The sequence below is a fragment of the Doryrhamphus excisus genome, linkage group LG3 (genome assembly GCF_037039965.1).
Source record: "Doryrhamphus excisus strain RoL-2023G ecotype Guam linkage group LG3, RoL_Dexc_Guam_v1.1, whole genome shotgun sequence".
NCBI lineage: Eukaryota > Metazoa > Chordata > Actinopteri > Syngnathiformes > Syngnathidae > Doryrhamphus > Doryrhamphus excisus.
Window position 1 is genome coordinate 10,346,336 of NC_136359.1, and position 16,056 is coordinate 10,362,391.

At 42.7% G+C, this 16,056-nt stretch overlaps 1 protein-coding gene across 5 annotated transcripts in view; it reads left to right on the forward strand.

Annotated features, from left to right (window-relative positions):
• The window catches only part of sema6a (sema domain, transmembrane domain (TM), and cytoplasmic domain, (semaphorin) 6A), a 129,734-nt gene that overhangs the window by 76,028 nt on the left and 37,650 nt on the right, over positions 1-16,056 (forward strand). For all 5 annotated transcript variants that reach the window (XM_058070580.2, XM_078789623.1, XM_058070581.2 and 2 more), the window contains exons 7-10: positions 6,911-7,001; positions 9,919-10,038; positions 10,696-10,784; positions 13,708-13,925. In XM_058070580.2, coding sequence (XP_057926563.2) covers positions 6,911-7,001; positions 9,919-10,038; positions 10,696-10,784; positions 13,708-13,925 — 518 coding nt within the window. The remainder of the gene's footprint in view (positions 1-6,910; positions 7,002-9,918; positions 10,039-10,695; positions 10,785-13,707; positions 13,926-16,056) is intronic.

Consider the following 16,056-nt stretch of genomic DNA (forward strand, 5'->3'; position numbering starts at 1 on the left):
ATGTATTGTTAGAAGTGACATTTACAATATTAGGACTCGGAATGACGCTGCAGGAAGGCAGAAAAGAATCATTCCAAGGAATGATAAGAGTACATACAGCGAGGAGATGATGGTTGTTTGCTTTGTTAGGACGAGATGGTCACATCACATGCTGATGTTATCCTGCTGGAGGTTGGGGGGGGGGGGGGGTAAACACACAGACACACACGCACGTACTCCTGTTTTGCTTCACTAGATACGTTTACCAGAAAAACAAGACATGCTCGCTCCATTTCCTTCATGGCTCAGCATGTTAAGTACACAGCAATATGAGAGTCCTATACTGCAGGGAAGTGGAATTTATGTCCCCACATTTATCAGGTGTGGTTAGCTTTTATAGTCCCCCCAGGTTATGGTTTCAGGGTTTAGCTATTACTGGGCAGGCTTTGCTGCTGCTCGTAACCTGGTAAAGTTAGAGGAAAACGGGATTTGCGCACTCCACTGCAAATGCGATGACGTTTTATTATATATTACACTATAAAATGTGATGGGGAATGAAAGGAAATGTTTACAAAACTGTGGTGAGACCAGCCATGTTGTTTGGCCTAGAGACATTGCCACTGAAGAAAAGACAGGAAGCAGAACTGGAGGTAGCAGAGATGAGAACGCTGAGGTTCTCATTGGGAGTGACCAGGATGGATAGGATCATGAACCAGTACATCAGAGGGACATTAAATGTAGAGGCCTTGGAGATAAAGCCAGAGAGGCCAGACTCAGATGGTTGGGACATGTCTAGAGGAGAGATAGTGAATATATTGGTAGATGGATGCTGCGTTTAGAGCCACCTCTAGAAGGCGTAGAGGAAGACCAAAGAGGAGGTTTATGGATGTAGTGAAGGAGGACATGAGGGTAGTTGGTGTGAGAGAGACAGATGCGGAAGACAGGGTTGGATGGAGGAGATTGATTTGCTGTGGTGACCCCTGAAGGGAAAAGCTCAAAGAGAAAGAAGAAGATTTGATGGGGAAAATTTGTTTTCAGCCAAATTCCTTAATTAGTGTGTTAATTAGTGTCCCGACTGTGACACTACACTAAAATACAGTTATTGTATAGTCGCTGGAGGTGACTTTAAGAGTACAAAACTATGCAAGATTGATTCTACTCTTGAACCGCTGCACACAAATGAGTGAAAAGGAGTCAAAGCATGCACGCCTAATGTGTTACTTGTGCTATTATTTATAAGACAAATAAACCGCATGGTGATGCTGTTGCTAAACACGCTTGAAATTTCTCACACAGCTCAAACAAAACATCCACTGTAACAGCACAAAATTTGGTGGCTGACAAGTACTTGAATAAAAAAACTTGAGCAAAGCGTCTCTGCAGGGGCAGAGAAGGGACTGATAGGACAACTGATAGGGGGCGCCAAAAATGTAATTTACATTCACATCCGCATCCATCCATCTATAATGATGAGATGCAAAAGGGACGGGCTGTTTTGGTCAAATGTGTATGCGTGTGTGTCTGTGTGTGTGCCACCTTGGCTCCACTTTGCCTCTCCATCTCCCCAGTGTGACAACAGTGAAGAGAGCTTCTGTTTTCAGGGGCCGGCCTCATCCCACATTAATCAACAAGCAGTGAGCAGGAGAGGAGTGGTGGGAGTGGGGGTGTTGGAGGAGGAGGGGGGGTCAGGAAAGTTGTCTACCACCCAAACCAATAATTATACCTTCAAACTGTTCTTCCAACAACGCCTCTTCATTAGCTACAGTGAGTTATTCCTCCTCTCTTGTCCATGGATTCCACAATAAAAAAAAAAACAGGAGACACCAAAAGAGACGCTTTGGCAGCTACGACTCTATAATCCAAGCACCCCACCTACCTCACTGCCCTCGCCCCCCCTCTCCTCCCCAGTTTCTTCTCTCCTGCCAGTCTTAATTCCTCCCCTCTGTTGCTTTCTCCGCCTGTCACTCCCTGACTGCGTTGTAATAATAAACAGTCCATCCAGCTGGGATCACACATATGAACGGACCGGAGTTCCATCTCCTGTTGCCAGGGGGGCAGAGAGTTGGGAATCAGTGGGGTGTCTGGAGGCAGTTTTAGGTCGCCAGGTGATGCATCCACAGCTTGGCTCCAGAGTCTGGCAGAGCGATTCTCACATTGAGAAAGATTCTTAATTAGAATGGCACTCAGTGGACTATTTGGTGGAACCATCCTAGGCCTGTTCAGCATGATGGGGAGTACGGAGTTTCCTTGGCAAGCTAAGGGTTATACTCTTACATTCCGGTTCATTTGCATTGCAAAGTCAGTGCCAACTGCCACACAGAGCTCCAACGACTGGTTCTGGTCGGTCACCGGCCCACTTGGCCCCCATGCAAGTGCACTGTAACTATCACATCAGCCACTCATCCATCAAATTTCACTACAGTGGACAGCTATTCAAACGCTGTTTTCTCCTATATGAGTCTCAAGGTCCCAATTGTGCATTAGTCACTACAGTGGACACTCGTGTGCCATGTCATAAACTGCTACTCATTGGTCAACTTTTGTAAGTGCGAAAAAAAGGTCCCAAAAACAAGATGGCTGAAACTGCTATTCGTTGCAAAATTGTGTTGTCATTACAAATTGTGAAATGAAGCAGTTTCTAGGGATTGACAAGTACTTTTAGTAGTAGGCCTCAATGAGGAGGCCTCATTGTTGTGGTTGGAGTTAATTAGACTGTAATAACTGTTTGAAAAAAAGTACATTTTTCTTTGGTAAATGTTTGCATTTTTTGAATATGTTAAAAATGTGAACACAATCAAAGAAAAACATGTTTTATGCTGTTTACAATATATATTTTTTGGTTCTATTGGTTTACTTACAACCATATTTAATCAGTCGTTCAAATGGACGTTGCCCACCCTAATGGACATGTCACCAAGTCCTTGAAAAATTTATGATTTGTAAAAATGAAGGTGAGAATTTTTTTTCCATGCCTAACGTGTCATAAAAAAATCCTGAAGTAGGTTATCATCACACAAACCAGCCAACAAAGCAACAAACCAACCCTCACCTTCCTGCTTTGACACAGGTTAAAAAAACAAACAAACTGTGAAATCAATACAATCAAATCCAAGCCTGAATCCTCGCATTGAATCCTATAACATTCTGGCCGGTGGGTGCATATTTCAAATTATGATGTGCATCTCCAGATGAAACCATTTATCCCCACATAGTTTAAGTTGTGAGATTTTTTACGAACAGCTGCAAAGACTTTGCCCTCTAAGGTGTAAAACTGTCAGAAGCAGGACATGTCAGGCAAACAGGTTGCAGAGAAATGAGCTGTGACGATTTATCTCCCGCTGCGATGCGTCCTTCTTTGGTTCCGGCCCTTGTTAGAACTTTTGCACTTGAACTTTTAACTATGAGTAATATGAATAATTATGCAGATGGCATGGGTCCCTCTGCCATCTTTTGGGATATTGCTTTGAAAATCACCAGGGCTCTAGGAAATATACAAAATATATTATAAAAACATCTCTTATAATATATTAGAGCTGTACACAAGCAGACCAAGATGTGTACCCAAATGACCTCTCCCTCATGGAATCAGAGCTTTTTTGTCCTGCCACTCACACACACCAGTGAGATATTCTCTTGAATTTTGTCTTGAAAAAGAGGGTTTGGCTTATGTCGGTGTAGAGTGGCCTAGAGACAGTGGCACTGAGGAAAAGGCAGGAAGCAGAACTGGAGGTAGCAAAGATGAGGATGCTGAGGTTCTCATTGGGAGTGACCAGGATGGATAGGATCATGAACCAGTACATCAGAGGGACATTAAATGTTAGAGGCCTTGGAGATAAAGTCAGAGAGGTCAGACTGAAATGGTTCTGACATGTTCTGACATGTCCAGAGGAGAGATAGTGAATATATTGGTAGAGAGATGCTGCGTTTAGAGCAGTGGTCTCAAACACGCGGCCCGCGGGCCAAATGTGGCCCGCAGGACGCTGGTTTGAGGCCCCCGCCTTGATATGAAAGTTTAATGTTAGTGCGGCCCGCGCAAGTTTGATATGGATGCTGTATGGTATCATGTACCCAGAAAAAATTATTACGTTTGATTAATGTTCATGTTAAAGGTTAAATAAAGGTTAATAGTTATCCTCCCTATCCGTGTGGAAGTGGTAAGTTTTTGGCTATTTAAGTTCAAAGGAAATAACTTGAAGGCTACCGTTTAGGTCGCTAGCTCTCTAGTTTGCGAGTTAGCATGTGTGTCAAGACCCTGCAGTTGCGCAATATGTTGTAAATAAAAAAAGTATTTTGTCGTGTTTTGTCATGTCTACAGGGCTCTAATAATGCTTTGTGAATTTTAATCTGAAAAAAAATAATTTGTCTACCCACCAACTATATGTGGTTTCTTAAGTTTTTATTATTTGCCGTTTTATTATTATTATATTTATTTATTACTGATTGATTGATTTTCTTTATTCTTGATTTGTTTATTTATTTTTCATCTTATTATGTGTAGAAAAATAAAAATTAAGATATTTGAGAACAGTGGAATGTTTTATCAGAGCTTTTCTTGTAGAAAATTGGAACCAAAGCACTGAAAAAGTTTGTATATTTTTCTGTTTTTAATAAATGGGTTTGGTTTTTTTTGGAAAACCTGATGCGGCCCAGCCTTGCCCAGACCCTAGCTCCCGTGGCCCCCAGGTAAATTGAGTTTGAGACCCCTGGTTTAGAGCTACCAGGTAGAAGGCGTAGAGGAAGACCAAAGAGGAAGTTTATGGATGTAGTGAAGGAGGACATGGTGTGAGAGAGACAGCTGTGGAAGTCAGGGTTGGATGGAGATGGAGGGTTGGATGTGATTTGCAGTGGCGACCCCTGAAGGGAAAAGCCCAAAGAGAAAGATGAAGAAGATGTTTGAACAATATCAGATGAAAATTACACAGGTAAAGTTTTTTAAAAATCGTCCCAACATTTCATGCAAACTATTTCAGCCAGTCCAAGAGCTCTTTAGTGAAAACATGTTCTCACCCAAATTAGGATCAAATAAATGGAACACGATCCTCATTCTTGTGTTTACAAATGCTCCTGAAGGCCATGTTTTGGTTCTACATTGTGTTCGCATAATTCATTAGCCTATAGCTTTAAGGAAAACACTTGTGGGTCGTCTGCACTAATTAATTCGTCAAGATACAAGGTTATTGTTTGTCTGCCGAGATCCAGAACATCCCTGCATGTTGCTACGGCAACTCCCAACCTTCCTGTTAAGCCCCCGTCACTTTGGATTGCGTTTAGCCCGGGCACTTCTTTTGTTTTTACAGGCTAGCAGAGTCGACGGCATAACGGCTTTCAAGCTGTTTAACCATCCAAATGCTTTATGTTTACAACTGCTTTGGCTCACCATAGCAGTTTTGTGGTTCTCTGTTGCCTGGCTAAGAATATTGGATATTGCCCTGGACGGTTCTGCACTCACATATGCCTGCCAGCTTGTCAGGAGGGTCTTCCGCATGTTCAAACGGCAGGAATAGATCAGTGACAGCCGGCCGAGACCCCGGGACAGAGGTCAATGCTGCGGTGACATCAACAGAGGGAGTTCTAACACGGACTGTGTGTTTTTGTGTGCGAGAATTCCGAGTTCAACTGCTCCAAATCAATGTCATCTTAGTAAAAATACAACTTATCTTTATAAATAACACTCCTATACGAGCAACCAAAACAGTAGGAACAAAAAAGTGGGAATTTCTACTGCCAAATCAAGTCTCAACAATTTCTCTAGCAGCCTTCTCCAGCATTGCGTGTGTGACCTTTCTAGTGGGCAGATGATAGCGGTTTTTCCGCCCAGACAGAAATAGCAAACAAAATGACCCGTTTAGAGACCAGAAAAGGCGGCGTTAGCGCCTCACAGCCTCGGCAATCCGTGCTTGTCTTTGTTGAGAGAATGTGCAAAGCGAGGATGGCGAGGAGGAGACCGAGTTAGCGGTCGTCTTCCCTGACCTCAACCTCTACTGTGTATTTCTGCTTTCAGACAGACGACACATGCTGGGGGAAGACACGTTGACCCGTGGTGGGATGATATTGACCTTTCATCCACTTGCGGTCCGCTGCCAATCACACACAAACAACACTGCAGTAAACTGGAGTGCCTCGTATGGAAAAAGGAAATAGCCCCATTAGTGCTGGATTAAAGCTTTGCTTGTGCAAAGTATTCACTTGGGATTCCTTTATGATCAAATATTCAAAAAGTAGTCCGCATCAAAAAAATTCCCTTTGAGCGCACCTGCTTGCTTAATTCCTCTTTGCAGCACGGCATAGCAATAAATGGATTAAAGCTCTGTCTCTGTGGCTGTTTGAGCACTTCTTAAACATACTACAGTCAGGAGATAAAAGATGGAAAGTGGTGGAAAGATAAAATGGGGGGAAAATGGCCTTTCCACATGCTTGCTTGTGACATCGGTCTGTCACATGGACTAGCTCGACAGCTGCTACCACAGCTATTTTATCCCGACTAGTGGCCCAGGATTCCCATTTTTATTTAATTCATTCATCTTCTACCGCTTCGGGCACATATAGACAAATAACCATTCCCACTCACATTCATACCTATGGACAATTTGGAGTCGCCAATTAACCTAGCATGTTTTTGGAATGTGGGAGGAAACCGGAGTACCCGGAGAAAACCCACGCATGCACGAGGACAACATGCCAACGCCACACAGAGAGGGCCGAGGGTGGAATTGAACTCGGGTCTCCTACCTCTATATCCTACCCATCCACCGTGCAGCCTTTTCTTGTTTTTATTTCAGTTTATTTTTCTTTTGTGCCAAGAAAGAAGGCACTCGGTGTCACGCTTTTCACCTTTTCCTTTCATTGCTTGCGGTTGTTTTTGTTATTTATATGATTCACAGCACCATTGTCTCAACCCTTTGTTGACCTTTCACCCCATTTGTGACCCTAGATGGACAGCTTGGAAGCTCTGGGAGAGGAGATCAGCGGGATGGCCCGTTGCCCTTATGATGCCAAGCATGCCAATGTTGCCCTCTTTGCTGGTAAGTTTAAAAACTGAAACTGCAGTGGTGCAGTGCAACCTCTAAAAGTAAACACCATAATAAAACCTTTATTGACAACATTTGGACAATCCTGGTATACTTACAGTATATAAAAACGATTATATGAGTTTAAACAGATGTTTAATGAAATTAGATAAAACTAAAATAAAGTAAAACTATAGTCTGAAACTTCCCATTGAAGATGCTTGACTGACTTCATGGCTCTAATCCAGGGTTCTCAAACTCAATATACCTGGAGGGTGCTGGAGGTATGATACACGATTCCTGACTCACTGTAACGGTCATTTCTCGATACAGTGGTATTGAGAAATGTATTCATCAACTCTAGAAACATAACCAAAATAAATATTTAGTGTAGTATGGTAGTACTGATGTATTCACCGGAAAGAGACAGGGTTGAACAGCATGCAATTGAATGACACAACATTTAGCATTTGAAGAGCAAAATAACCATTTCTTTTATGAAGGACAGTTTTCTCCGCAAGCTTGTTGACATTGTCTGTTGTGTATCGTTGTGTATTTTTGTCAGACACTTCTTCCATACTATAAAGTACTATATTACTAAAGCTGAAGTGTATCCACACTTTTGATTTTAACTATGCTAGTGCATATTTCCATTCTTCACCAACCGAGTCAACCATCACAAACGGTTTGTTTATTTCGTCTTCTGAGGTGTCAGCCCAATTTTCTACTGTTCTCGCAAGGAGTTCATCTTGGATTGACATGTAAAATGCTAACACGACTCGCTAAGAAGGAATACTGCGGATAACATTGACTTTGCGCAAAGATCGTAGGCGGAATTTAGGCGGTCTTTGATGACAAGTTGTGTACCATGGGTTCGAGAGTCTTGTCCGTATCTGGTCTGACTATTATGCTTTCATGTGCATGCTATTGACATTCTACGGTTATTGTCACAATTTCTCTCTTTGCCATCACCGGTACCTCTCTTAGGTTGCACCAGAAAAACAACAAATCCACAGAAAGAGCAAAACCCACTTTCGGAGTGAATCCTGTAGCTGCTCACTGTGCTGATGTTAAAGCGATGTTTGACTTTTGAGGCCCATTTGTCCCCAAAATTCATGTTGAGCTCCAAATTGTACAGCTTTTGTGAGAATAGACTTCAGAGGTTTCATTGTCATCAAAAACGAACCCCACCAGGACATCTTAAGAGAGTTTGCACTGTTGCCTCTGTCAATGCCTTTGTCGTTTGCCTTTTGTCAAAATCTATATTTGTGAAACGAGTCACAAATGGATACATCCTCCCAGTGAGTAAATCAGTTTTCGGCCTCCGGCTTTGCAATTCTTCCGATGCAGCCTCCCCAGCGGGCTGCAAAAGACATTCGTTCCCTCTTTCATGTTTGCCGCCAACTGATTAATGGCGCTATTGATGAGCTGTCCCTGTGAGCTTCCAGCAGAGGCAACGCAGCTTGACCGGCTAATGTGTAGCAGAGAGCTGGAAGCCCTGAGTAATGGAGAGGGCTCCTCTCCCAGCCACCCTTTCAATTATGTAGTTTGAGTTTCCACTGTGGTTGCAGCTAAGGTGCACTGAGGTCGCGTTGGTGCTGAGGTGTCTGGAAGTGTGTGTGTGCGCTTTCAAGTAGCTGGTGAGGAATTACAAATGTGTGCAACAGGTTGAAGAGAGTGCAAAGGTCATGTGTCGATATTGCTTGTTTATGTTTCTTGTGTATGTCACATCACACTCTCGGTGGGTGTACTGCGAAGTGACTTTAGTGGGTCAGTGAGGTGTGTTGAGGGGAAAGCTGGGCTTGCCTGTTTAACGCAGGGAGCCTCTATATCAACATGGTAATTTAGGGACGAACAGGTTATGTCTACTGTTTCACTGTGGTAGACATGGCAGCAAGAATAATTTGGGCATCACTCACAACGGAAGTGGCCCTGATGAAATTCTGTACAAGAGACATAGATTTTCAGTCGAGAGAAAGTGCTACATTTGCTCAAAAGCATCAGGAATAAAATGCAATATTAAATATAAATAATTAAGCCAATGTTAGCAGATGTGTATGCCACAGTAGTCCTTGTGTGAGTTCTCAGGTCTTTTTATATTATTCATTCATTCATTCATTTTCTGCCGCTTATCCTCACGAGGGTCGCGGGGTGTGCTGGAGCCTATCCCAGCTGTCTTTGGGCGAGAGGCGGGGTACACCCTGGACTGGTCGCCAGCCAATCACAGGGCACATATAGACAAACAACCATTCACACTCACATTCATACCTATGGACAATTTGGAGTCGCCAATTAACCTAGCATGTTTTCAGAATGTGGGAGGAAACCGGAGTCCCCGGAGAAAACCCAAGCATGCACGGGGATAACATGCAAACGCCAAGGGTGGAATTGAACTTGGGTCTCCTAGCTGAGAGGCGCTAACCACTCGGGTGCTGTGCAGCCCTTTTTATATTAAAATATTTGAAAACTTGTCGCAAAAAATGTTGCCACAAAACACGTCAACAGTGCTACCTAGTGGTCACCATGAGGTACAGCAGTCTAGTAGGGTATTATTTTCTGCCAGTGGTCCACCCTCAGTCTATTGGCGGCAACAGTGTCGCTTTTGGCAGTGATAACCTTTTGGGAACTCTTCATAAAGCTCCATAATAATGACTTAATTCATAATTATATTAATGCCAAACTTACGTATGTGAAAGTGCAGTGAGCATAAAGCCGAGAAACGGACTTGACAAAGTAAACTGATCACTGACCACCGTCGCAGTACTGTTTGGGGAATTCAGGTCTTGTTGAGCTGCATCTTGAGCACTCAGCCTTGGTTGGTTGAGCCACTTTTGCCGTATTACCCCCCCCCCCCCCAGTTGCTTTTCTTCTGCTCCCATTCATTCTCTTATTTGACTTGGTCTTTCCGTCCATCCCCGCGTCTCCTCTCCAGATGGCAAGCTGTACTCTGCCACGGTCACTGACTTCCTGGCCATTGATGCGGTCATCTATCGTAGCCTTGGAGACAGCCCGACGCTGCGCACAGTTAAACATGACTCCAAGTGGCTAAAAGGTGAGTGCATCAGACATACAAACTCCTTTTCTACCTAGCAGTACAGCTCAATTCACTTTGATACGGCAGGATCATTTTCTTTTTAGTACCATTCCATTGGGTTACTGGAGCTAGATGGACCACAGTGATTTGATTAATGGAAAGAAAATGGTCACATGTTTTACTTAATTTGCATTTTCAAGGCCAAAAGTATCAAAAAATAACCAAATGTACCGTCGATGTGTTCACTGTACTGTATGTCAGTATTTTTGACATCAATTATTTGTCCACCAAACCTGTGCATTTCCTAATATTCAGTGGAAAGTTGACACATGAGCTAGAAAACCAACACGGCCTCTGTTATGCCTGCCTGACCACATGTTTGCATCTGCTGTGATATACAAAGTTAGTGAGTGTCTTATGCATTTTTGCCAACCTGCTGCTGCACTGGCAGGGCCCACGTAGACTGGAAATTGGTGCACCGCAGGGCAAAAGACAAAACACACCAGTCCAGCCTGTACCTCATTCCTTGCATGCAAATGCTTCCTGTGATATGATGGATGATGACTCCAGGCTCTCCGATTGTCTGCATATGATGACAGACATGCCTGTTTATTTTGAAATGTGATGTCACATCTTCTTTGTTGCATCAATTTTTGTCTTTTTTTGTCTTCTCAGAGCCCTACTTTGTCCAAGCTGTAAATTATGGAGACTTTATCTATTTCTTCTTCAGGGAGATCGCTATGGAGTACAACACAATGGGAAAGGTAAGCAAAGCAATTGTTTAGCTGTAATCAGAGGTATCCTAAGCAGGAAGTACATGAAGAAACTAACAGGATATGGGTGTATCACCTGGAAGGAGGCCAAACTATTTTCAATAGCAGATCAACACTAGACAGGATGAAAGACTTAAAATAGATCCTTGGAAGTCTGGAGATCCCATTCTCAGAGTCTAAATATACATCTGCATCCGTACCATACTGCTCCCATCTTCTCGTGGGAGAAATGAGATTGGGTTTTTTACCAGAGGGATGGCAAGAAAGACTTCTGTTTCATCTTTTCAATTGAGTTTTTGTGAAGGTTTAATTGGAAACCAGGTAGAAGAAAATGGAAAATGACGTATGATGCATTTTTTTATATGTCCAGAACAAATGAGAGAGAGTGTGAGAAGAGATGAGGAGAACTCCGGAATAATGGATTCCCTGCCATGAGTGACAAGCGTGAATACTGATCGCTGCGTTCACTATAATTGTTCATGAGGCGGAAGAAGCGAGCAATTTAACATTTACCGACGGATAAGGCGTGCTTATTAAACCCCAGATTGGCCTTCACCTGATGCTTAATGGCAAACTGATAAAGCCACCGCGGTGGTTTGGGGTTTGTTTTTATGTCGAGGATTGATCTGGAAGGTAAACTATGGGTATTTGCACATGTCATTTACACATAAGCCAGTGCACGATTTCTGTCAGTAAGCCGACACATGACAGTATTAGCTAGTAAAGCTGACATCGACTGTTTCACCTGTTCTTTGTCATGTTTCTAGAATCTTGACACTCTTTCGCAGGTGTTAAAGGAAGGTTGTCGCGTATGTATGTGTGTGTGTGTGTGTGTCGGTTTAAATGCATGTTTAAGCTCATTCACACTGTTTACCCTAAGTAGCATTTTTAGGTCACCCTTTAGATTTAATGCTGTAAAGTAGAAGCTGAATATAGTTGTTTACACTTCTCATGGCATGGTACTTGAAGTAAGTAAAGGGCTTTTTCAGTATTCTGCCACCATACTATGTATCTGTATTGGTGTTTAAATGTCCTGATAATTAGCAGACCTCCTTTTCATGGAAATGCCAGCAGCATTTACTCAGAGGCCTAAACTTTTTTCGCAGGGGTGTCAATGTTGGCCATGAAGGGGTCGAAACGCTGCAGGTTTTCTGTCCAGCCGGTCATTGAAGCGGGTGATTTTAAGGATCAACATCTTCAATTTGAGGGACGCAAATTAAATCACACGCAGGCAAAACTGGTTGGAGTAAAAATCTGCAGCGTCTTGGTCGTCCATGGCATAAAGAATGTTTACTCTGTCTGGATAGAAAATTCATAGACATTGTTCCAAAAAATGTGAGAAAATTATTTAAAAAAACGACACCACACTGTGAGGTTAGATGTTTTTGGAAGTTAACAGATATTTGAAAAGTGTGCCCAGTAAAGTGACAAGAATTTGAATCGCCATCCCTGATTTTAGACTTAAACTCTGCAAGCTGATTAACTCTGTGCATAAATTGTCTTTTTAGCAACAATAATTCACAAGGCCACCCACCTTTGGAAGCCTAAGTGTGTGTTGTCATAGACATCAAATAACTGGATTAGCAGATCAGATCACATCGACTTCAAGGAAATGAAAGACACAAATCTCAAAGACTTGATGTAGCTTGACATCATTGTTTTTGTTTTTTACCTCAGTCAAGCGCAAGGTTTATGTTTCTGCTGGCGTTTATCTGCTTGTGTTCAAAATACCTTGAACAATTCAGAATGGATTTGGATGAATTTCTCAGAAATTGTTGGAAAAGGTATATGAAAGCATTGGATCACTGTCATTCTTTAACATAGCAAGAGAGGAGCGTTTTCAGCATTTGTGCATATAACTCCGTAAAAATTGGTCAGAGCACTTGTGTTACATCCCAAAAGTGTTTTGGGCTTAACAAAAGTGTAAAAAAAAATACCGATAGGTACAAGCGATAGGTAGCACACTAGCAGGTCAACGTAAATCAAGTATTTAATTCCAGGAGCAACTGAAAATAATCCCCACAAAACTCGGGACGAAAATAAACAAAAAAAATAATCCGCAACACCAGGATGGAAAAGAAACTATTGAACAAAAATAGCTGACACAAAAATGGCCAAGTGCGCACAGCACACAGCCTCCTTATTGCCAGCTCCACCTGATTGGCAATCAGACACACCTGGGATCTACCTTCCAGGTGTGTTGGAGAAGGAAAAAAAAACACACACACACAAAGCGTCCAACACACTATGGGACGTAACACCCCCTCCCATAAGAATGAATCCCCGTCCTTATGATTCTAACAATGCCACCTGTATGACCTACCAAAATAAATATCTCAAATAACGGGACAACACGTCAGTCACAATGTCAGCTCCCTTCTTGTTCTTGGTTACCAAGTTGTAGTCCTGGGCCAAGAGGGCCCAACGCATCAAGCGCTGGTTGCTTTGTTATACATCCGGCCCAGGAAAACCGTGGGTTACAGTCAGTGAAAACTGTAACAGGAAATAGACACGAGCAAACACACACTTCGAAGTGTTGTAGGGCTAGGAGCATTGCTAAGGTGTCCTTAGCAAAATAATACAGAACAAATTCTGAACAGGTTCTACAAAACCTGAAAGACTGATCCAGATAATGCAATCATTCCGGATACTATAATCCACAATATGCAAAATAGGGGACCTTTGGAATTTTCAACATAGGAAGACAACACATGAAGCTTTCATACAGGAAGTGGAAAAAAAGGAAGTTTGGTCACCCAACGTAACACAAATCTCGAGTGCTCAGTAATCCATCCTTCCATCTTCCAAAACCAGGGAAGCCTTTTGGTTACTACCCAAAACAGCAAAAGACTTCAAAGTACATTTATTTTGAAATCTTGCCAAAGAGCTGACGTTGGTTTGATGTTGTGGACAGGTGGTCTTTCCTCGGGTGGCGAGGGTTTGCAAGAACGACCGTGGCGGCTCACCTCGTGTCCTGGAGAAGCAATGGACGTCGTTCCTCAAGTCCCGTCTGAACTGCTCCATTCCAGGCGACTCCCATTTCTACTTCAACATCCTGCAGGCCGTGACAGACGTCATTCACATCAACGGGAAGGACGTCGTGATGGCCACTTTCTCCACTCCTTACAACAGGTAGGTTGTTTAGATAAAGCGCTGGTGAAAGAACAAATAGAGAAGAGAATTCCTTTAAAAACAGTTCATTAACGCAATTATCAAAACAACAGCTCATTAAAACAACAACACGCTGACAGACTGACCTTTATTACTGTTAAAAGTTTGTGCCTTGTGGTGATGTGCGCTAGGTCAACGTTTACATCTCCAATTGAAACAGTCTAGCTGCCCTTTTGACGTGCAGGTGATTAACCTTTTTTTTGTCTTTGACACAATTTGTATTCAGAGCGGTTTTCATATTCATAGGCAGCATCGAAATTGAAAATTACCACAAAGCCATAGGGCTGGGCTGATAGCTGCATGTATTATTTTCCATTTTATGGCTGCTTTTTAGCAGATAAGACAATTGCTTGTGACAACGCAATTGAGCATGGTTAATGGACATTTAAAGTCAATGAAGCAGAGCCTATGAAATATTCTATAAGTGCTGGTTTTGAAATGAACGTTTTGCATGTCTTAGTGATGAGAGGAAATTAGCGGGAGTGCATTCGCTCTGTTGGCGGCAGCTGGGTTCATGTCGTGGAATTGCTGTCATAGAAAACTAAGGTGACCATTGTTGCCAAACTTAAATATCTTAATCGCTTGTTCAGTATTAAGTCATTTCAACATAAAAAAAAAACTCAATTTCAGAGGAAACGCTTTTTCCAGTGCTTTTCACACTGACTAGCATCTTCATTCTCTTTGGGCTTTTCCCTAATCCCCTTTTCCCTAATCTTTTCCCTAATTTTGGGCTGATTCCCAAATCAATCTCCTCCGTCCAACCCTGTCTTCTGCATCTGTCTCTGTCACACAAACTACTCTCATTTCCTCCTTCACTACAAACCTCCTCTTTGGTCTTCTTCTACGCCTCCTACCTGGCAGCTCTAAACGCAGCATCCTTCTACCAATATATTCACTATCTCCAAATCTTCACTATGTCCGAACCATCTTAGTCTGGCCTCTCTGACTTTATCTCCAAGGCCTCTAACATGTAACTTCCTTCTGATGTACTCGTCCCTGATCCTATCCATCCTGGTCACTCCCAATGAGAACCTCAGCATCCTCATCTCGGCTACCTCCAGTTCTGCTTCCTGTCTTTTCCTCACTGGTACTAGATCTCTAGATCAAACAATATCGCTGGTCACACCACAGTTTTGTATACCTTTCCTTTCATTTTAGCAGACATGAACTGACAGGCCTTGTCACACTGACTAGCATCATTACAAAAATTAAGGTGTGTGGAAGTCCGGGGTGCCGACTGTGTGAAAGGGTATTCCGCAACACCAGGACAGATTTGAAGATGAACACCTGATAGTCGGTTTACTGTTATGTTGCAGACGCAGCAATTTTGCGGAGATCGTCAAAGGAACAGCCTCAAACTCAATTTTAGAAGTAGTTTGTGCGGGAACTACCCTGGTGCCCACATGGGGAGGACCGAGAATCGAATGTTACTGTGAGGCTGCAGTCATAACCATTCTGTTTTGGATAGATCCTCTGCAATTTCTTGCCTTTGGTCACATATCGAGTATCCAGACGACAATGTTTGCAGATTTGTATCTTATCCAACAATTAACAGCTATCTCTTTAATCCCGCCCTTGTCTGGGCTTTTGTTTCGCCATGTCTACACCACGAATTTCACCCATGATGCAACAACCGGATCAATCTGAAACAGACGCCACCATGAAAGAAAGTCTGTTAGATTCCTATTTCTGAGCAAAGTGACTCAGCAATATGCTATGCATTGAATTTCCAAGACAGACAGCTGCTATCACAAGACGGGATCCCCCCCTTAAATGAATAGCAATAACAAAATAATCTGTTGTCCATCACAGTGGGCCCGTGGTGAACTTTGATGCCTTGAGGCGTTTTGAAGAGATGGAGGAGAGGGATTGTGTCCTCATAGGACTTGGCAACCACTGAATGCTTCCCCGCTATCATGTTTAATAACACATGGCTAAATATAGGGGACATAAATCAAAGAGACCTAAGTGAAAACAGTAATCAGATTCATAACCTTACACTAATGATCCATGTCATTGGTGTCAGTGGTGTAGGATAGATTTCCATCACCTTGGGCGAGTCAAATATTTAGTCACTAGCCAGTGTTGAGCC